Source organism: Pocillopora verrucosa, chromosome 8 (assembly GCF_036669915.1).
Source record: "Pocillopora verrucosa isolate sample1 chromosome 8, ASM3666991v2, whole genome shotgun sequence".
Classification (NCBI taxonomy): Eukaryota; Metazoa; Cnidaria; class Anthozoa; order Scleractinia; family Pocilloporidae; genus Pocillopora; species Pocillopora verrucosa.
In genome coordinates this window covers 4,628,800-4,650,912 of record NC_089319.1, presented here as the reverse complement: position 1 = coordinate 4,650,912, position 22,113 = coordinate 4,628,800, and the positions used below count along the sequence as shown (strand labels likewise).

The 22,113-nt window shown below is 36.0% G+C and overlaps 1 protein-coding gene across 2 annotated transcripts in view; it reads right to left on the bottom strand.

The window, feature by feature from the left end:
• LOC131792876 (uncharacterized) overlaps positions 1 to 22,113 on the bottom strand; it is a 70,314-nt gene that overhangs the window by 8,912 nt on the left and 39,289 nt on the right. The window contains exons 1-18 of one of the 2 annotated variants that reach the window (XM_066170857.1): positions 21,660 to 21,846; positions 20,064 to 20,113; positions 18,122 to 19,277; positions 17,401 to 17,928; positions 16,824 to 16,940; positions 15,220 to 15,294; positions 14,571 to 14,654; positions 13,389 to 13,478; positions 12,718 to 12,807; positions 12,058 to 12,147; positions 11,076 to 11,156; positions 8,066 to 8,155; positions 7,428 to 7,517; positions 7,036 to 7,116; positions 2,620 to 2,736; positions 2,351 to 2,422; positions 1,389 to 1,472; positions 214 to 294 (exon numbers count right to left, since the gene is read on the bottom strand). In XM_066170857.1, the coding sequence (XP_066026954.1) occupies positions 214 to 294; positions 1,389 to 1,472; positions 2,351 to 2,422; positions 2,620 to 2,736; positions 7,036 to 7,116; positions 7,428 to 7,517; positions 8,066 to 8,155; positions 11,076 to 11,156; positions 12,058 to 12,147; positions 12,718 to 12,807; positions 13,389 to 13,478; positions 14,571 to 14,654; positions 15,220 to 15,294; positions 16,824 to 16,940; positions 17,401 to 17,928; positions 18,122 to 19,277; positions 20,064 to 20,081 (2,944 nt within the window). In that variant the 5' untranslated portion in view covers positions 20,082 to 20,113; positions 21,660 to 21,846. Of the gene's footprint in view, positions 1 to 213; positions 295 to 1,388; positions 1,473 to 2,350; positions 2,423 to 2,619; positions 2,737 to 7,035; positions 7,117 to 7,427; positions 7,518 to 8,065; positions 8,156 to 11,075; positions 11,157 to 12,057; positions 12,148 to 12,717; positions 12,808 to 13,388; positions 13,479 to 14,570; positions 14,655 to 15,219; positions 15,295 to 16,823; positions 16,941 to 17,400; positions 17,929 to 18,121; positions 19,278 to 20,063; positions 20,114 to 21,659; positions 21,847 to 22,113 lie in introns of those variants that run through there. The other variant, XM_066170856.1, reaches the window with a different exon arrangement.

Here is a 22,113-nt window from a genome sequence, read left to right as displayed (position 1 = left end):
ATGACTAAAATATTTGAAAAATATAAAAAGCAAACATTTTTGACACCAGGTCATCATCACCCTGATAATGACCTGGTTTCGAAAATGTTCGGTTTTCACCTATTCAATATTATTAGCTTATTTTTTAAACCTAAGCAAACTTTATGGACAGTTATTAGCATTCTTGTACCATTATCTCCCTCAAAATGACAAGAAATGAATTTTTCTATTCACCTTCTATTCTCAGCATTATAATTTCCCCAGATACTTGCTGTAGCTTTTCCTTATCAGTGGTGGGGAGAGAATGGAGAGAACCTGGGGGCAAAGGTATACAGAGCTTTTCAAAATTCAGTGTCTGACTTTAAACATAAAAGATAACAACAGATATACTTGTGCAAACAACAAATTATTGTCATGCTAAAGTAAAACAGTGTTAGTTCTTCATTATAGCTCCACGATCATCGTTGAAAACAACTATTATGTATTTTTACCACATGCCGACTCAATACTATCCTTAGCTAAAGTAGAGAGTGAAACAATGCCAAATTTGGATTAGCCTACAGTTGACTCTCGCCCTGTGTACCCCTCACTATTACAGACACCTCGTCACTGCAAACAAGAGCCAGCCCCTGGAGAAAAGCATGAAGAAATGACTGAAATAAACTCCCTTTAAAACGGACTCTTCCTTTTACCGAAATGTAGACACTTTCAAGCCCCCCAGCACGAAGTTTCACTTGTTTTTTTCTCTTACTATAACAGACACCTAGTGCTTCATCCAAAATCCTAACAAACATACTATAAAGCGACATTATGAAAAAGGAAAAAAAAGAAACCATTCTTCAACAGGGTGTGAACATGAGAATTTCCTGCTTGCGGCCAGATCTCTTTCCCGTTTGTGAGGCCACGTTGGAAACTTTATTTCATATGTTAAGAAACAAAACAATTTTCTATCTCTCACACCCCGTTATTACAGACTTTTCGCTATTTCAGACATTTAATCTCCCTGCGAGGGTGTCCATAGTAATGGGAGTCAACCCTCAGGGGTAGGGTACAAAGTGAAATTCATGGTGTTACTTTTAATAGCGACACGATAACAGGTCAAACCAACATGTGATTAACTGATTGTATATGATGTACAAAATCTATCTAAACTACATCATTGTCAGTTTTTTAAGGCATAATTTAAGATCAACACCGATAAAACTTAGTTCATCATTATATGCTGTTTCACCATCCTCAGCCTCTACCATCTTAATATTCCCTTCTAGCAAAACACAGAGTGAGGGAAAACTAAATTGGGTGAAATTTCCTTTCAAAAAAAATATTTTGAATGAGAACTAAATGTATTTAAAAGCATTCTTGGTTTAGTTTTACCACAAAATTTAATTTAACAGCATATTTTTATTCACCTTCCATTATTAGAAGTTTCTTACATAGTTCTTCTAGTTCTTCTTCAAGATTAAAGGTGGAAGATCCAGGAAGAGGCAACATGCCTATAAACAAAGGTATGCAGGGAGATATTACCATTTCTACTAATTAATAGTTGGGAAAAGGCATACTAACTTGCATTTAAAGATACTAGTAGGTACATGTACACTGTAGATTACCTTCATTTAAAAACAAAAGCTTTAAAACCAAAAAAAAAAACCAATGAGAACAACTGCAAAAGTAATCACTCTACATGTATGTAATGTTTCCTTAATTCATTGCATGGAAACTCAGCACTACCTTTAACTAGAGAAGAGAATGAGGCAGAGACACATTTCTAATAATTTGCATTGACAAGTATCATTTTTCATAATTGCTGACAGAAGCATTCTTGCTTATTAATAACATTAATTTCTATTCTAAAAGATGACTAAAACCACATTCACGCTCTTTCTTGATTTCTCATTTTTTTCCTGAAGTTTCATGGCTTCACTCCTACAACTTTTTAGGCCAATTTACGCACGGATGAATTCTTCCACTTCTTCAATGTCAATGCATCAAAACAACAAGTCAGTGATTTGTTATGTTGTTTTCTTTTTTTTCTTGGAGCATGTCAGGTGGAACTGAACCCAAACTGGAACCCATGCTAGACTTCAACACGTCAGCAAAAACAACTGAAAGTAGTAAGCCCCACATCTTTTTATTCATTTCAAGGTGCTTTAATATCAGTTTTAAGGGTAGATCAACTAAATCCACTTAAAAGCGGGTACTTTTCCCAATAACAAAGGGAAAAACTCAACAAACATGAAGACCATTAAATAGTCGATAACTTGCAATACAATACAACTTTTTACTTGGCTTACTGGTAGTAGCTGAACATAATGAGCAACAAGTTTCAATTACATTAACTTCAAAAATAATTCAAACTGAGCATCCTATTCACCTTTCCTTCGCCAAGGTTCTTCTAGTTCTTTTCCATGACCGGTGGTCGGTATCACAATGAGGGGTGAAGTACCTAAGGGTAAAAATGCAGAGAGAGATTAGAATTCACAGCTTCTCTCCAAATGTTTTGTTCTCATAACTGGAACTGTGTACAATTATATTAATTAATTGATGCCACATCATTGCACTGAGATAATTCTTCCAACATTTATAATATAATCGTTATTATTCCATATAACTTAATAAAAGTTTTTTTAATTTCCTTTTCACCTTCCAATTTCACTGTCTCCATAATCTTTGTCTTCTGTTCACTTTTTTCCCGTTGTTCTTTTTTTTGTGGACTTTCACTGGTTGAACTTGTGGATTGGAATTCAGAGGATAAAGCATCTAAAACCAGATTTACAAGAGGACAAACATTTTGAACCATAAACATACCTCAAACTATTTTTAAAAACACCTAAAGTGTAAAAACTAGAAAAATTTTCTTTCATAGCCCTTCCAATGAAAATCTTGCAAAAATCTGTAAAGAATTTTCAAGAAAAATTTTTTCAGTAATCCATTTTTACGACTGACAGTTGAAATTTGTCGATTTTTATGCCTAACGGCTAATTTTTTTTTTGCCATTTTATGGTTAATGGTTAACTACATTGAGACCCTCCTACATACTCCTCCTCCTGTACAAAGGTTGACTGACTAAGCAATTATATACATATATATGCGTGTGCGTGTGTGTGTCTGTGTGTGTTTTGTTAACCAATCACGAGGTCAAGATGGCTGAATATTGGCCGTGTTATTTTTCTTGTATTTTTATGGACCAAGACGAACTCGAGGTCCATAAAAACACAAAAAGATTTCGCCTTATTAAGAATCAAGAGTGACTTGTTTATTTCAGTAGCACGGAAAGAAAGCCAACTGTGTTTGTAACACAATAACCCACGCGAGTCATTCATGATGTCTTTATTTTGACAGTCTTCTGTCCCTTTTTTCCACCTCCATCACCGAGATTTGTAAGTCGCCTTAGCGCAGTGTTTTTCTTGTCTGGGATCTAAGCGGGAAATCCCAAGGGGGAAGCTTAGATAGTCAATCCCAACACAGGATTCTCTTCATATTACCCACAAGTGTGGCCAGCGATAGTATAAGGTAAAGTTAATAACGTCAGGTAGCACATGTGATTATTGTAACTCTAAGGTAGCTTCCACAAAGGCTTTTCAACGTTCAAGTAACAAAATCCAAGTTACAAACTGCATGTGAACACTGTATTCTGGCTTTGACCCGTACATTAAAGTTTGAAGTGCCTTAACAAACTGAAGGGTGTAAATGGATACAATTAAAAACGCCTTGGCGATCTGATAAAATGCCGGAGTAGTATCCACTACAATACCGCGCACTTGACACTTGTGCAGATCTAAACCACTGCACGCGCACACCACGCAAACTGTGTATAACATGAAACAATACATGTAATTTTGCATATTTAGCAAAATTTGAAAGTTTCCAGGACCAGAATGAGCTTATCCTAAGAAGCCAGATATTTTTTAACATCCACCAAGAAGAAATTCACTTTTCACTGGTATTTTGCTCCTTTTCTTCTACAATTTTTATTTTCTAGTGCAATGGGAGGTTTTCTCCTCATGGGCTGGGTTGCCAGGATTTACAACCCGTGAAAACAGTCTCCGTCTAAGTGCTGGGTGCCAATGGAGGAACATAACTGATGTATAAGGCCTCCAATGAGCATAGCAATTGTTAATAATTACTGCAGTAGAAGGCTGCATATGCAGGAGTTCCCTGGAAAAAATTTTACAGTACCGCTTGCGTATATGTTAACTGCGCAGACGAATTACGTACGCTCAGACTCAGGGTAGTCAGACGCGCATATACGATTGTTTTGCGCGCACGATCGAAAAAATGCGCGACTCATGTGCCTTTGTTATTCAGGGCTATAAATTTCCTTTGTATTTCATCGTTGTGTAAAACAAATAACTTTTAGGTTTGAAAATGCGACGAGTCGATAACGGAAAACTCACGTTATGAAAAAAGCTATAATGTTACACTAACGCATGTCACATCGGTTCGCGAATTTATCGAAGAACTAGTAGTAGTAGTAGTAGTAGTAGATTTGCTTGATTTGAGTTGTGGATAAATCAGTTGGGAAGGAAAATGTCACTTACATCGAAAAGCATCGAAACACGCGTATAATTAAGCGAGTAACGAAGCAGATACTCACTAATATTGCTTCCCAATTTCTTCATTGCAATTAGCGTTCCCTTGAATGTTTACGCAGCAGGATATGAACTATTTGGTGTTCGCATCGCTGGTGATGATTTCCTCGAAACTTCGAACTTACCTCGATCACCTTCGATGAGGATCAAAAGCAATACCATTTAAGATTGTGAATGATGTTTCATTTTATTCATTGCAATCGGCGCTCGCTTCAGCGTTTACGCACAGAAATGTAAACAGTTTCATTTCGCATCGCACGTGATGATTTGTTTGGTTGCGGAGCGCAACATATTACAACAATGAAAGGTCAAGTTATAGTAAATCGCAAGGTCAGTATAAAGTAAAGTTAATAATGTCAGGTAGCACATGTGATTATTGTAACTCTAAGGTAGCTTCCACAAAGGCTCTTCAACGTTCAAGTAACAAAATCCAAGTTACAAACTGCATGTGTACACTGAGTTATGGCTTTGACTCGGACAATAAAGTTTGCAGTGCCTTAACAAACTGAAGGGTGTAAATGGATACAATTAAAAACGCCTTGGCAATCTGATAAAAAGCCGGAGTAGTATCCACTAGTATTCAGTTCGCGAATTTATCGAAGAACGAACAGTAGCAGTAGATTTGCTTGATTTTAGTTGTGCATAAATCAGTTGGGAACGAGAATGTCACTTACATCGAAAATCATCGAAATACGCGTATAATTAAACGAGTAACGAAGCAAATACTCGCTAATATTGCCTCTCAATTTCTTCACTGCAATTAGCGTTCCCTTGAATGTTTACGCAGCGGAATGTGAACTATTTGGTGTTCGCATCGCTGTTGATGATTTCCTCGAAACTTTGAACTTACCTCGATCACCTTCGATGAGGATCAGAAGCAATAACGTTTAAGATTGTGAATGATGTTTCATTTTATTTATTGCAATCGGCGCTCGCTTCAGCGTTTACGCACAGAAATGTAAACAGTTTCATTTCTCATCGCACGTGATGATTTGTTTGGTTGCGGAGCGCAATATATTACTACAATGAAAGGTCAAGTTATAGCAAATCGCAATGTCAAAGACGAAGATTCGAAGATAATAACATAAAATACTGGCCTACTCCTGCTGAAAGCCCGGACATGAATCCTTTAAAGCTCCCCTGACACGAACTGAAAACATTCGCTTGCGTCGCGTTGTCAAGCCAGCTAACAAGGACAAACTTGTCGCGGGCATCTATCGGTTCAGGGACTCTGGGACTGCTGCTGAGTGCTGTAAATACATTAGCCACCTCCGAAAAGTTACTTCTACTGTGGTCCAACGCGAAGGAAGAGCCTGGTAACAGCTTCCTTTAATGAAAAACGGCTCCTTTAGGAGCCACCAATTTTCTAAAAGTCCTGAATTACTGTGTTGACTGACATAAGTATCGCCGTATTGATGTTTTGTCCAATTGCACGTGTCTGCGAGTCTTATACAAACTTGAGCTAAATGTATCCTGCATTTAATTTTTCCCTTCCCTTTTATGAGCAATTTGGTGAACATCGCTCGATGATTTTACAAATTTTAAAACGAGAAGCAAATCCGGTTTCCGATAAAAATATGGATATGGGTAAGAACAAGGCGTAGTCGTGACAGGTAACCATACTGTAACACAACACCATTAAAATAAGCTAGAAGAACTTATAAGTTTTTGTATAAATGGCGCGATGAATAAACCAGTTTTCGAGAATAGCAAGTTCACCGATGATAAAACTATGAAATAAACGTTCACGCGTGGGTTTGCATTAAGAATGCGACAACTGGTTACCAAGAACGAATTCTCAAGGCCGTTGTGACGGATGTTTTTTTTTTATACGAAGTGACAAATTTTGATTAAAGAATTCCGTTGGAAAATGATAAATCATTCATATATTCCTATTATGAAGTCGCAGTAGTTTGTAATAGCATATCGGGAAGGTCGGTTAGAACGGTGATTGAAACGAACAAGTTTTCTTGTCGTTGGTAGCAGTGTAGTATTTTAGTCCTGTTACATTGTAGCCAAAAAAAGCATGTAATTGCGAATTTAAAAAAATGTGCAAGTCAAAAAATCGCACGTGCGCGCATAAGCTTGATACGTCTGCCTCTTTAGAATATATGAGGTAATCATTTTGTTTTTCTATTCTATTATTTCTATTTTCTATTTTCTATTTTTCTCTATTCGTTTTTCTATTTAGCCTATTCTTTAAAACGGTAAACCGCCAACAATAGAAAAACAAAAGGATTACCTCATATATACTAACGAGGCAGACGTATCAAGCTTATGCGCGCATGTGCAATTTTTTGACGCGCAAATTTTTTTAAATTCGCATTTGCATGCGATTTTTGGCGCGTTTTATTCGCGTTTTTTGGTTAATGTATACACGAGCGGTAATGTAATTCTACAAGAACTGGAAATATTTTAATAGCATTCTACTACAATTGTTTTCTCTAAATGCGCATTATTTATTCACCTTCTGTCCCCCTTTTCTGAAATTTCTTGAGTAGTTCGTCTACTTCTACTTCAATGGTGGAAATAGTGGGAGGTAAACTACCTGAGAGAAGGTAGCAAAATGGTATAAAGCATTTAACAGCATTCTTGGTTGATAGCATTATATAAGAGGAGGGGTTAGATCATTCCATGTTTTAACATGCAATGAGTGGTGGAGATATTTCGCAAGTTGCATGCAGAACTTAGATATTTGAGGGAAGATAATATAATTAGGAGTCCTTTATGGCAAACTAAAACCTTTCAGCTTGTTACTTAGAAAAACAAGCCTAAAATACTAGTGCAACCATTTCCTTGCATCACTTTTCATATTTCTTTTGCCCTGTTCGATGGAGCCAATACACATGTTTCACTCACCTTTATCTCTTTGTCGCTCAAGTTCTGTGAGTAGTTCTTTGAGTTTTTCTTCAAGAGCAGCAGTTAAGAGTTCAGGGGAAGGCAAAGTAACTGAAAGGAAAGGAAAACAGAAGGATACACTGTATTTAGCATTCAGTGCCTTATTTCACATAAATGATTAAAAACAGGCACTTAACTAGTACTGTACATTGTGTTGGGGTCATGTGATAACACAGTTATAGTGTCAGTTTTCTGATTAATCTCCTATGGTCATTGTTGAAATCAACCATTTAGAAAAATTGTCTCATCATAATAAGCCACAGCCAACTTAATACAGCACAGAATTAGCAAAGACTAAATTAAGAAAAATTTCATATAAAAGCTAACACTTAACATAATAGCCAAAAGTATAAGACAGCAATCTCACTTAATAACTGTAAAGGAGGAGATGTCATCTTTACTTAGGAATAGTTTCCCTTGAAAATGTATGATTTGAAGAAGAAGTGGAAGCACTCATCAATAGAATAGAATCAGACAACAGGTTCTTTTAAATAAGGAATAATTTCCCATGAAAAGTGATAATTTGATACAAGGGTGTTTAATAGTATTCTTCGATTTATTTCTCTCTGATAATGAATCGATAAACATTTCATATTCACCTTCCATTCTGAACCTCTGAAGCTGCTTGCATAGTGCAGCTAGTGTTTCCTCAAGACAAATGGTTGAAAATTTAAGGACAGGAAAACTACCTGAGAGCAAAGGTACACAGAAATATATTTAGCACTTTGTGCCTCACCTGATATGAAAATTTAAAGCATATCATGTATAGAGGTCTTGGGAAAGAACAATGAAATAAGCTATCTTTAAGTATTTCTTCATTATCACATGCCACAGTTAATTTAATACTACCTTTGACTGAAATTATGGAGTTGCTGAACTTAGTTGCTGAATAATAACTGAGAACATTTAACAGTATTTATGGATGAAAGTAAAGACAGAAAAAGGTTAATATCTTAGGTAGGGAATAATTTCTTTTAAAAGTATTTACTGGAAAAAATATCAAAAAATTTAATGCCATTGAGCTATTTACATGGCTAGAATATTTAATCTTCATGGTGATGTTTACCTAGTGTTGAAAATGTTTGATTTTTTACTTTTTCAAAAGTAAAAGTAGATTACCTTTATTTGAACAAAAATGCTCTAAAACCATTTGAGAATAACTGAAAAACTGTTCAGTCTAAATGCTTAAAATGTTTTGTAAATATCATCTTTAGCATGTCATCTACAAATTCCTTTAACTAGTCGATCCGAGAGGGGTTCTTGGTAGACTTGAAGTCGTATATGTCGTAAGAGCGAGTGGTCGTATCAAAGTTGAAGAAGAAGTAAGCTTTCCAGTGCATTGTGCGTAGAAACTACTCGATTTTTTCGACGAGGCGTTGTGAGAAATCGTTGTGCGATGGTTGAATATTCCTATACCATCACGAAACAACTTCTTACGACGCCTCGTCGAAAAAACCGCGGCAAATTTTCTGTCATCTGTTTCTCTCGGTGTGGCGTTTGAAAAGGCCAGTCCGTCGTTTCGGTAAAGTCTTATGTTGATGTTTCGAAGTTGGGAAAGGAAGAAAGGCTTCCTACAAGCTCGCATGTTTCAGCACCGTCGTGGCTGCCCATTGGGACGTCAAATGTTGTATCGACCTTCTTTTACCAAGGTTGCTGTTTGTGCATAAGGATCGACTGTTTTGCATGTGTTACATGTTTCTTCGTCGTTGGTGACGTCGTAGGCTGAAGCAAAGTTGAGTACTCTGTTCAGGAGGTCTTGGCTAATGGAGGGATATAATTCTTCGATGTCAAAGTAAACTGTGTTTTTTTTTGTTTTTAATGTCTTTAAACCACTCGATCACAGATGCCGTGTTGCTCTCGTGATTTTTCTGTCGAGGATTGCTTTGCTGATTCTGCCAATCTCGGATTTGGCGGGGTTGATTAGTCGGCAGGTCGGTTTGTCAACGAAGTTCGGTTTGTAGTCTCTCAGAGTTATGAATGATACAGTACCCCTCGCGTATGTGTTAACTGCGAAGACGAATTACATATGCTCAGACGCACGGTAGTCAGGCGCACATATACGACTGTTTTGCGCCCACGGTGGCAAAAAATGTGCAACTTATGTGCCTTTGTTATTCAGTGCTATAAGTATCCTTTGCATTACATTGGTGTGTAAAACAAAGAACTTTTAGGTTTGAAAATGAGACGAGTCGACAACGGAAGATTTACATAATGTCAGTGTAGCTATAATGCTACACTGACGCATGTCGCATCGCTTCGCGAATTTATGGAATAACGAGTAGTGGCAGAAGATTTCCTTGATTTGAGTTGTTGATGAATTAGCTGGGAAGGAAAATGTCACTTACAAAAGGCATCGAAACACGGGTATAATTAAGTGAGTAACGAAGCGAATACTCACTAATATTGCTTCCTAATCTCGGGCAACCATAAAAGCCGGAACGGCCGAACGGCGGAATGGCGGAAAATGAGGTAAAACAGCCCCATACTATTGTAAAACAAATCTGTTTTCCTAATGGCAATGTATTGTTTTTGTCGTTGTTTTCTCTATCCAAGAACAGAATGCATAATGTAGTATGGGGCTGTGCGGAAATTTTACCGAAAATGACCGTAAATCCTAAAACACAGAACAGCGGAAAATGACCACGAGTGAAAAAGCGGGAAAAAGTTAATCATTAACCAAAAAAACAATAATAAGAAAAATATTGCAGTCAATTTAATGGGAAATATTAAAGGAAAAAGAACTGTTGCCCTCATTCAATAAAAACCCCGAATAAAAGGAAAAAAAAAAAAAGCTTCGATGTTTCCGTTTTTCGAATCATTTATTGACGGTGCACGACACGTGATTTTATTGTAAGTTTTTATGACAGCTCATGACAAGATCTAAATTTCCTTGTATTCTTTAATAAGTAAAGTCTAGTTGTCAGCGCTTCATTCATAGTTCAACCTTTGGGCCGTCGACTGAAGTAACGAAATCGTATCGTTTTGCCGAAATATATAACTTTTGACAATGTTTTAAGGATCTATTTATTATATTAATGTATTAATTATATTAAATATATATTTTTTATTAGTCATTCAGAAAGCTTAAAATACTTTTTTTTGGTTGTCTAAATCAGCCCTACAGTCCTTTTTCCTACAATTCTTTTTCCGTTAATATTAACCATAAAATTCACTGTAATATTTTTCTCATCTAATCAATTATTTTTGTTTTAGTTAATGATTGATTTTTTTTCAACAACACCATTAAACAACGCCATTAAAATAAGTTAGTGGAACTTATTAGTTTTTGAATAAATGGCGCGATGAACGAACCGGTTTTCGAGAACAGCATGTTCACCGATGATAAAGCTATGAAATAAACATTCACGCGTGGGTTTGCATTAAGAATGCGACAACTGGTTACAAACGGACGACTTCTACTGCTTCTAATTACGATACACTGAGGGTAAATTTATTTTGAATTCCCAAGCCGTTGTGACGGATGGTTTATTTTTCTCTTTTTCGGTTAACGTATACGCGAGCGGTAATGTAATTCTACAGGGAACTGGAAGTATTTTAATACCATTCAACTTCGATTATTTTCTCTCTAAATGTGTATTATTTATTCACCTTCCTTCCTCCATTTCTGAAGTTGCTTGAGTAGTTCGCCGAGTTCTACTTCAATGGTGGAAACAAGGGGATGTGAGCTACCTGAGAGAAGAAGTAAACAGCAAAATGGTTTAGAGAATTTAACAGCATTCTTGGTTGAAAGCATTATATGAGAGGAGGGGTTTGCCTTAAATATGGAGTAGATACATATCATTCCATGTTTTAACATGTAATGATTGGCGCTGATGTTTTGTAAGTTGGATGCAGGGCTTAGATATTTAAGAGAAGATATAGAGGACATTACATGCCCGCTTGGGGATACCAATTTTATCTTCTCGTGCTGAAAGTATCTCTCACGATTGAGCGGAGCGAACGAGTGAGAGATACTTTCAGCACGAGAAGATAAAATTCGTATCCCCAAGCGGCCATGTAAAGTTCTGTTTATTCTAAAGATACTGGTGAAATTCCTACATAACTTTTTTTTTAAATTCATTTTCGAAACAGCAAAATAGTGCAATTAAAGTGGTCACCTATCGCAAAATGCCTGTCACAAAAATGTTATGAAACTGGGATATAAAGTTATAAAAGAGAAATAAAGACAATAATATTTATATTTTCTGTTCAAAAAATTAAAATTCTAATGAAGAAGAGAAAAATTCTACAACAGCAAAAGAACCGGCCGCGTGCCTGAGCGGGAAGCTCTCTTGTAATTGGCTAATCATGTTAGTAACCATGGCGACACCAATATCCTCACACGAGAAAGATAAAAATAGCATTTTTACTGCGCGCGGTGAAGATATGACTTTTGAGTAAAAGAAAAAATCCTGGCATTTCATCAGTATCTATACAATAAAATAAAATTAGGTGTCCTGCATGAAAAACTAAAACCTTTCAGCTTTTAACTTAAAAAAAAGCCTAAAATACTGGTGCAACCATTTCCTTGCATCACTTTCCATATTTCTTTTGCCCTGTTCAACGAAGCCAATACACATGTTTCACTCACCTTTCATTCTGACTCTGTTAAGTTCTGTACGTAGTCCTTTAAGTTCATCTTCAAGATCAGCAGTAAAGAGTTCAGGAGGAGGCAAAGTACCTGAAAGGAAAGGTAAACAGTAAGATACACTTATTTAGCATTCGGCACCTTACCTTACATAAATGGTTAAAAACAGGCATTAGACTCATACTGCACATTGTGTTAGGGTCATGTGATAGCACAGTTATAGTGTCAGTTTTCTGATTAATCTCCTATGGTCATTGTTGAAATCAACCATTAAGAAAAACTGTTTCATCATAATAAGCCACAGCCAACTTAATACTCCCTTTTGCCACGGCACAGAATAAGGAAGAACAAATTAAGAAAAAATTCATATAAAAGCTAACACTTTATATAATACCTGAAAGTATAGGACAGCAATCTCACTAATTAACTATAAAGGAAGCAGGGTTATCTTTACTAAGGAAAAGTTTCCTGTGAAAATGTACATTTATTTAGAATAAGAAGTGGAAGCATTCATCAATAGTAATAAAATCAGATAAAAGGTTCTTTAAAATAAGGAACAATTTTCCTTCAAAAGTGATATTTCAATACAAGGGTCAAAGCCTTTAATAGCACTCTTGGATTTATTTCTCTCTGATAATGAATCAATAAACATTTTATATCCACCTTTCATTCTGGACCTCTGAAACTCCATGCATAGTTCATCTAGTTTTTTCTCAAGATCAACGGTTGAAAATTGAAGGACAGGAAAGCCACCTGAGAGCAAAGGTACAAGGAAATATATTTAGCACTAAGTGCCTCACCTGATATAAAAAGTAAAGGCATAATAACATCTATTGAGGTCAAGGGAGAGAACAATGAAATTAGCTATCTAAGTATTGTTTCATTATCACATGCTGCAGCCAATTCAATACTACCTTTGGATTTAGGGGCAAAACTGAATTGAAAATATGTTCCTTAACTAAACTAAGTTACTGAATAAAAGCTGAGAGTATTTAACAGTATTCTTGGATGAAAATAAAGACAGGAAAAGGTTAATATCTCAGATAAGGAATAATTTCTCTCTAAAATATTTACTAGAAAAAAAAAGGTGAAAATATTCAAAGGCATTGAGCTATTTATATGGCTAAAATATTAAAAAAGTAATAAAAACCAAACATTTTCAACATTAGGTCATCATTGCCCTGATGATGACTAAGTGTCGCAAATGTTTGGTTTTTACCTATTTAATAATTATGTTAGCTCATTTTAAACCTAAGCAAACTTTATGGACAGTTAATGGCATTCCTAGTTCAGTATCTCCCTAAAAATGATAAGAAATGAATTTTTCTTTTCACCTTCCATTCTTAGCATCTTAAGGTCCTCACATACTCTCCCCAGCTTTTCTTCAAGATCAGTGGTGGAGAGAAGAGGGGGAGATGAAGAACCTGGGAGCAAAGGTATACAGAGCCTTTCAAAATTCAGTCTCTCACTTTACACAGAAATTTAGTGGCTTACTTAACACAGAAAAGATAACAACAGGTATACCTGTGCAAACAGCCAATTATAGTCATGTTAAAGTTAAATAGTCTTAGTTCTCCATTACAACTCCAATGATCATTGTTTAAAACAACTATTATGCATGCCAACTCAATACCATCTTTAGCTAAAGTAGAGAATGAGACAATGCCAAATTTGGATTAATCTACAATTGACTCTAGCCCTGCGATCACCTCATTATTACAGACACCTTGCCACTGTAGACAAGAGCCAGCCCCTGGAGAAACACATACAGAAATGACTGAAATACATTCCCTCTATAACAGACTCTTGCTATTGCAATGATGCAGACTCTTTCCTGCCCCCCAGCATGACTTTTCACTTGTTTTTTTTCCTTGCTATTACAGACACTTATTTACTCTGTCCAAAATCATGACTAGCATACTATGAACTGACATTATGAAAAATGGAAATAGAGAAACCATTCTTCAATTGGGTGTAAACATATGAAATCTTCTCCTTACAGCCAGATCTTTTTCTGGTTTGTGGAAACTTTATTTCACATGTTGAGAAACAAAACAAAATTTTATTTCTCTTGTACCCCATTATTACAAACTTTTTGCTATTACAGACACTAAATCACCCTCCCAGGGTGTCCACAATAACAGGGGTCAACCTTAAGGGGAAAAATATATAGAGCAATTCATGGTGTTACTTTTAATAGCAACATGATAACAAGTCAAACGAACATGCCATTAACTGATTGTATTTGATGTACAAAATCTATCTAAACCACATCACAGTCAGTTTTTAAAGGCATAATTTAAGATCAACACTGAAAAAACTAAGTTTATCCTTAAACACTGTTTCACTGACCTAGCCTCTACTACCTTAATATTCTCTTATAACAAAAAACAGAGTGACGGAGAACTACATTGGGTGTAATTTCCTTTCCAAATAAATATTTTGAATGGGAACTACAAAGCATTCTTAATTTAGTTTTATCATTAAAGTTAATTTAACAGCATCTTTTTACTCACCTTCCATTCTTTGAAGTTTCAAACGTAGCTCTTCTAGTTCTTCTTCAGGATCAAAGGTAGAAGATCCAGGGAGAGGAAACATGCCTAAAAACAAAGTTATACAGAGACATATTAGCATTACTACTGATAAATAGTTAGAAACAAACATACCAAATTGCAGTTAAAGATATATTTAAAAAAGCTGTTGAAAACATTGATTTCATTTACACATATATATCCCATGTATATCATTTTAATTCCACAAACCAACTCAAATTCCCTTTAACATAAGTAGAGACTAAGGCACAATCATATTTGGAATAATTTGCATTATTTACAATAATATTAGTATTCAAGGTGTTACTTTTATTTGAGAGCTAAAAACACAGCACACCAACATGTGTCCAACTGTATAAAGTGCATGAAATTTATCTACCGGTAAAATACAAAATTTAGGAAAAACTAAATTGGGTTTTAATTTCTTTGAGGTTAATCTTTTTAATTGAATACTAAAATTATTTCAAATAGTTGTCAGTTTAGTATTACCCTAAAGACCCTTGCAACCTTATGTTTAATCCCAAAAGCACACATCTTTACACTTGACATAATAGCTGAACACACTGAACATATTCACTTAAAGAAATTAATTCAAACTGAGCTTTCTGTTCACCTTTCCTCCCCTGCCCTTTCTCTATCAGTTCTTTTGCATGACCAGTGGTGGGTTTTACTGTGAGCGGCGAAGTACCTAAGAGCAAAGAGTACAGGGAGAGATTATAAGCATTCACAGCTTCTCATCAGATACGCTGTATGTTGTTTCCCATAAGTTGTACTCTTTAAAAGAATACTAAAAATAAATTGTTATTACTGTTCACAACAACTTTCCATAATAACTTAATGCATCTTTTAATCAACAAATAGAGAAGCCTTGACTGTGCTCTGTTCTGTTGTAAAGCACGCAGGAAGCCGTTCAAGCACAAAAGAAGTGTAGGGAAAAATAAGAGAAAACACGAGATGTAGTCAAGTATTTCTCCCCACTTCTTGAGTGCTCTAACTGCTTCCTAAGTGCTTTACAACAGAAAAGAGCACAGACAAGGCTTCTTTATTTGTTTTATAATAAAGAATCCATTAAATTCCCCACGCATTATTTTCAATTTTCAAAATAAATTTTAATTCCAAAGTGAACAACAGTCTCGTGAGCATGCTCTATACTCTCATAAAGCACGCTACAAGAAGCCAATCAGAATCATTGTTATAATAGTTCAAATAATTTGATTGGCTGTACAAGACTAAAGCTGTCAAAAATGTCAAAAACCATCAAAGTTCACATTCTGCAATTTTTTACAAACTTAAATAGTATGGCAGGTCAAATCTGACACTTAACAATTGGTTCATATGTCAGTGTGCATTCATTGAGATATGAAGTACGCGGGAAGTTTGGAGAGCATGAAAGATGTGTAAGAGTCGCTTGAGGCGCAGCCGAGAGCAACTCTAGCTTCTTGAGTGCTCTCCAAACTTCCCAAGTGCTTCATATCTCGATGAATGCACAGCTGACATATGAACCAATTGTTTTATTACATTTTCAACCCAAAGGAAAAGTTTTTTCTTGAGGGATTTGTTTGCTGACGTCATGAGTGTGCACAATAGGAATGTGAAGCACGCTCACACAATTGAATTTGATTAGACAAATTTACTAGCTTTGTTATAATTTTGCCTGAAGTTTTTCTAGTCTCTAATACAGAATGCAGAGGTGAAATGTTCAGTGAAATCCAGTTGAATTGTGGCTCACAAAAATAAGCAAGCTTTTTCACATGACATAGTAAACAAACTGCTCAAGGCGAGTTTTACAAAAGAATGACAGTCAAATTCACTGGAACAAGAAGATTGCTAGGGATGACAGAGCAATAAAACTTGGTTGCAGTAACTGATGTGGCCTTCACCACTCAATGCATCAGAGAGGACATCAGAGCAAGCTCTTGGTTGTTCACTCAAAGGGCGGTTGATGTAATTTCTGAGGCTTGCTTCACTGGCAATCTCCGAGCTAACCTTGTTTGGTTGTTCTGTTGCTACTTGCCAGCTCACTTGTTTCAAAATTTCATTTTCAATTAATGAAAAAAAGCTAGAGAACAACTAACCCTAAGTCCCAGAAAAGGTCCAATTTGGCAGATGACATGACAGCTTTAGCTCAGTTCTATGCTCTATATTCTCATAGAGCATGCTCTTTCAACCAATGAAAACGTGCATTAAATCCGAACTTTATTATAATTTTGTTTTCACCTTTCAGTTTCTCTGTCTCAACAATCTTTGTCTTCTGTTCCCATTTTTCCAGCTTTTCTTGTTTATGTGGACTTTCACTGGTTGAACTTATGGAGTGGAATTCAGAAGATGAAGCACCTAAAATCAGATTTAAAAGAAAACAAATAATGAGGCAATCATTGAATACTAACATTTAAAACAATGAAAGACACCTCCAATTGTTTTTGTAAAAATCCCACACACAAATATGGGTAACATTTTCTTTTAGAGCTCCTCCAATAAAATCTTGCCAATTTTTATTTCAGCTTGTTTTTATCTTAATTTATATTTGGGGCAAAGACAAACACAACCAGACAGTAAGGAAAATATAGGAAAAATATAGAAAACAAATCCCTTCTCGCTGCAGATTGTCATGGCTTACATAGTCAGCATGAGCTTATTCATGATATAATTGGTTCTACAGTGAACAAAACTTGGACCCTCTTTACATGTGTGTTAACCCTGTTGTGCACTATGTTGAATGAGTAATGCCTGGTGTTTTTAATCATTTCAAAACATTTTTGCAAAGGACCAGGCCTTTTTCTTTCTTTCAACTGACCTCTGAGTGCATCCTTCTCAAGAAAGTACAATTTGCATGCATTGTACTCTTCTATGTCCATTGTTGTTTTCAGCTTCAGTTCTGCCAGGTTCAGTTCCTTCAAGATCTTTTCAGTCACAAAACAATCTCGAACCATCTTATCCAAAAGGCCGCATGAGTAATCTTCCCATAATTCCTCCAAGCTCTTGAGAGATTCGCACTTTACTGTTATTACCAAACTGTTGACAGAAACATCTAATATGAGGGCCTTCATTTTATCTAAGTATTCCTCAAAGTCATTGCGTTCATCCTTGTTCTGAGGTGGTGTAGTATTAAGGTAATTTATAGCAATTAAGGCAAGGGCTTTCTTTTGGAGTACTTCTAGATCTTCTAAATCTGTATCAGATTGTCTTTTGCTCTTTGTGCCTGAAGCTGTGGATGCCTTCTGATATCCTGCTGGCTCTAGAGCTGAAACTGAAGCTGTACTATAAGCATCATGATCTGCAAGTTTGATATGTTCCACACCAACTTTGATGTTTAATTTTTGATCTGTTGATTTAGAGCAAAGTGTCTAAGTTAAAATTGTACTTCAGGTCCATTAATATCAAATTAAACTTTAAATCATCCAAACAAACATATTGGATGACAGTCTGCTTGCAGGTCCTTGTTACTAGAGGGCTGCTACACCACTTTTCCTTTGATTAAAACTTCTACATCCTTAATGCAAGATAACAAAACTTACCAAATGCAAGACTGTACATCTTTTCAACAAGGGAATTACAGGGCTTCTCCCAGCTGAACTGCTGCAAATAGTTTTCGCGAAGAATCCTAGCCTCTGCAAGTCGTACATTCCTTTCTTTGTAACGCACAGCCTTGATTGCTCTGGCCCATTCAGCAGGATCCTCTGAATCCACTATACACTGTGACCCAAGAGGCACCTTCCTTAAGGCTTCTGCAATTCCTGAGTTGCCACTGACAAGTACTGGAAGACCAGCGGATATAGCTTGAAGAGAGCTCAACCCGAATCCCTCAGTTTTTGAGGGAAATATAGCAATATCCACAGCAGAGAATAAGTTGGCTAATGTTTCCCTGTTTTCATCAAAGCTGCAGATAATTAGTTGATTACGACCAATACCACACTGAAGTAACTTGTTTGCTAATTCATCTTCCTTTCCTTTCTGTTTAGAAGCAAACTTGAGTTGGTAAGATTTATCCTTTAGCTCAGCAATAGCTTTCACTGCAATGTCATACCCTTTAACATAAAAATCTTCACTATCACCACTCTCTGTAACCAAGACACAAAATGTTCTTTCTTCATCATTTGCTTGCTGGACATCTGAAAATTCAGAGAGAATGCTTGGTGTCAGGTTAAAAACATCTGGTTTTCTGAGTTGGCGCTTATATGCATCAGTTAGCTTGGGGCCAATTGTCACAACTTGATCAGCCATTTTACATAGTTCTATTTCTGTTTGCTGCATTTGTTGACCTTCAGAAATGCTTTTGTACATGCCAATTTCTTCAGGGACAGTATGGACAACTTGAATCCATCTGCAATTACTGTAATTTGGATTTCTCTTTATGAGTGGAATTTGCTGACCAAGATCTACTCCATGCCCTAGAACACAATCCATGGCATGGCCATCAGGTACAGAGGCTAACCAAAGAACTGGTTTTAAACCAGGCAGTTTCACTGCTTCAATGAGTTTAACATTGTAACCATCAGCATCTTTCTTGTCCTCTTCACTACACCAAGGTAAGAAGACACTGACTTCCACATTAGGATGTTTAGCCATCTGTATTGCTAGCTCTCTGTTGATGGTTGTCAAGTCTCCATTGCAGGAAGCTTTCCATCCAACACTCAAAAGGGTTACTCTCAGTTTCCTTTCCTCAGTGTCATTCTGTAAACACAAGATTTTTGTGATTTAGGAAATTCAATTAGAGTTATAGAAATAATAAAAAAAACTCATTTTAAGAACTATTTTACTTTTGAAAGACACTTCTTAATTTTTAATTCATTTGGTAACTTCACAAAGTCAATAAACTTATAAGAAAAAGTTGTGAAAAATTTCCGTGAGACAGTAAAGAGGAATTGTACATGAATTTTCAATTCATTTAGTAACTTCACAAAGCCGATAAACTTATTGACAAAAGTTGTACAAAATTTCCATGAAACAGTAAAGAACAATTGTTGTGGATATCAGTGTTAGTGTGATACAACTGTATAATCTCATTAACTCTAAGAAGTGACCTGCATCTGTAACTTTTTGATACCATGCAAAAAGTGTCATACACAACTTTTTCCTCTACAGTTATTCAGAGTTTGGTTTTGCATGACATGGCAAACGTTAAATTATCCAACCCTAACCAACTTGTATGATCACTTACCATCTAAAAAAATGTGAAACATGAGACCTAGAACATATTTTTCATCAGCTTCAATCATCCCACAGTAAAAATGTTCTACAATCATCAATGTGGACTCTTAATCTTAAACTGATGTGGACTTATTTTACTCTCCCATAATTTTTTTCCCATATTGATCTCTTGCTTGGTAAATACCACTAATATATTATTATCAAATTTTGTATCTGCAGGCATGTAATTTGCTCCTAAGGGGACACCAGATTGAACAAAGCAACTTGGTAGTAGCTGTGATTTTCAAAAGCAGTTGTTTGATATCCTACCTTTAATTGTCCTGACATCACAAGAACCTTAAATATTGAATAGGAAGTTGCTAAAATGAAAATAAAAAAGATGAATTACTTTCATTACTTATTCACAGAAAATGTCCTAAATTACTAACTGTAGACAACCGTATAAGATGACAACTGGAAATTACTGTTGCTAGCATATCACAGAGTAATCATGTTGCCTTTTTGATCAAGTGAAATTTAATTGACTAATATATCCATGAAAAAATTTCTTCCTTCTGATAAGCAAAGAGAAATTAAGTTTTCAGATAACAATACAGAGGAGAGGTACATGTATCTCAGTGCCAAAAAGAGGTTACTTTAAAAGTGCTAAAAATTTGACGAATTGTTTAGCGATTACATGCAGGGTTTGAATAAATTATTCTACATGCCATTCTTGTAAATAAGAATTATTAAAAGTTGTCACATAGTTTTGTCATGTATATTAGTTATTATTATAAAGTTCGGATATAACACATGCTGTCATTGGTTGAAAGAGCATGCTCTATGCGAGTAGAGCATAGAGCTGAGCTAAAGCTGTCACACCATCTGCCAAATTGGTGACATATGTTCAACCTTTTCCAAGACTTCTTTCTAGCTTTTTTTTGATAATTGAGAGTGAAATTTCAGAACAAGCAAGCTGGCAAGAAGCAACAGAAGAACCAAACAAAGATTTGTAAACATATCAGGTGCCATAATTTATGTTAATAAAATGTGAGCAGAGGTGAAAATCCTGATATCCTTTCCAATGCATTGAGTGGAAAGCCACATCAGTCACTGCACCTGAGTTTTGCAGCACTGTCATCCTGAGTGAACTTCAAGTTCAGATGAATTTTAAGATTCTGTATTAGAGACTTACAGACTTTCTGTATTAGAAACTTCAGGCAAAAGTGTTAAATTCAACCAGCCGAACTATTTAAGTTTGTGAACTATCCCAGAATGTGAACTTTGGTGGTTTTAGAACTTTGATGGTTTGACATTTTTGATAGCTTTATTCTTGTACAGCCAATCAGATTATTTGAACCATTCTAACAGGGATTCTAATTGGCTTATCGTAGCGTGCTTTATGAGAGTATAGAGCATGCTGACATCACTGTTGTTCGCTTTGAAAATAAAGTTTGTTTTGGAAAATTGAAAGTGATGTTTGGGGAATTACCGGATTCTTAGGAAGCGGCTAGAGCACTCAAGAAGTGTAGGGAGGAACACGAGACGCAGTGCAGAGACGCTCTAGCCGCTTGCTGCGTGCTTTACAACAGAACAGAGCACAGTCAAGGCTTCTCTATTTGTTAATCAATATGTAATCCCAAGATGTTTGTCATAAAATCTGGAATAAATCCTAAATTTTGTCAGACCACAAATTGCATAGGCCTTACTTCAGAATTTTTTGCGAGGGACATCCGCGAAGACCACATAGCCTTAAAGATCAAGACAATGTTACACGATTTGTATTTATGATTCAGTCTACTATTCGTCTCAGAAAAGTCGTTTGAAAATAGAGGTGATGAGTCGCTCTCAGGTATTTACCAAAATTTTTCATTTTAGTAAGAATTCTAGGCATCATGCATTAAAAGCTAACTTGAATTGGCTTACCAAGACTTCATTGGTATGCTACTGAGAGTGAAGGTCCTGTATCTTTTCCCTTCCGTGTCAGTTTGAAGCTGCAGTTCGCTGACGATCTGGAATCACTTCACAGGAGCTGAAACCATTACTTATAGCTAGAAAAATTAAGTGGTGAAACACCTCGCTAAACATTAGTATTAGTAGTATTTCAGGTCGATTTCCGCCTTCCCCTATCACTTTCGGTTTAATGAATTATTTTAATTGGTTCATTTATTATCACGTGACAGAATTTGGCGGGGGGGGTGGGGGGGAAAGAAAATTCCTCTACTATGCTGTTATAAGATATGACTATTACACCACACTTTTGATTATGACAACAGCGAAAGTACGTCGCAGCTGGTTGAATGCAGGCTCGTTCATTACGGAGTGTAAGGAATATCTGAGTTAGGAAGGAAATTTGAAGATGAATGTTGGTATGTTCCAA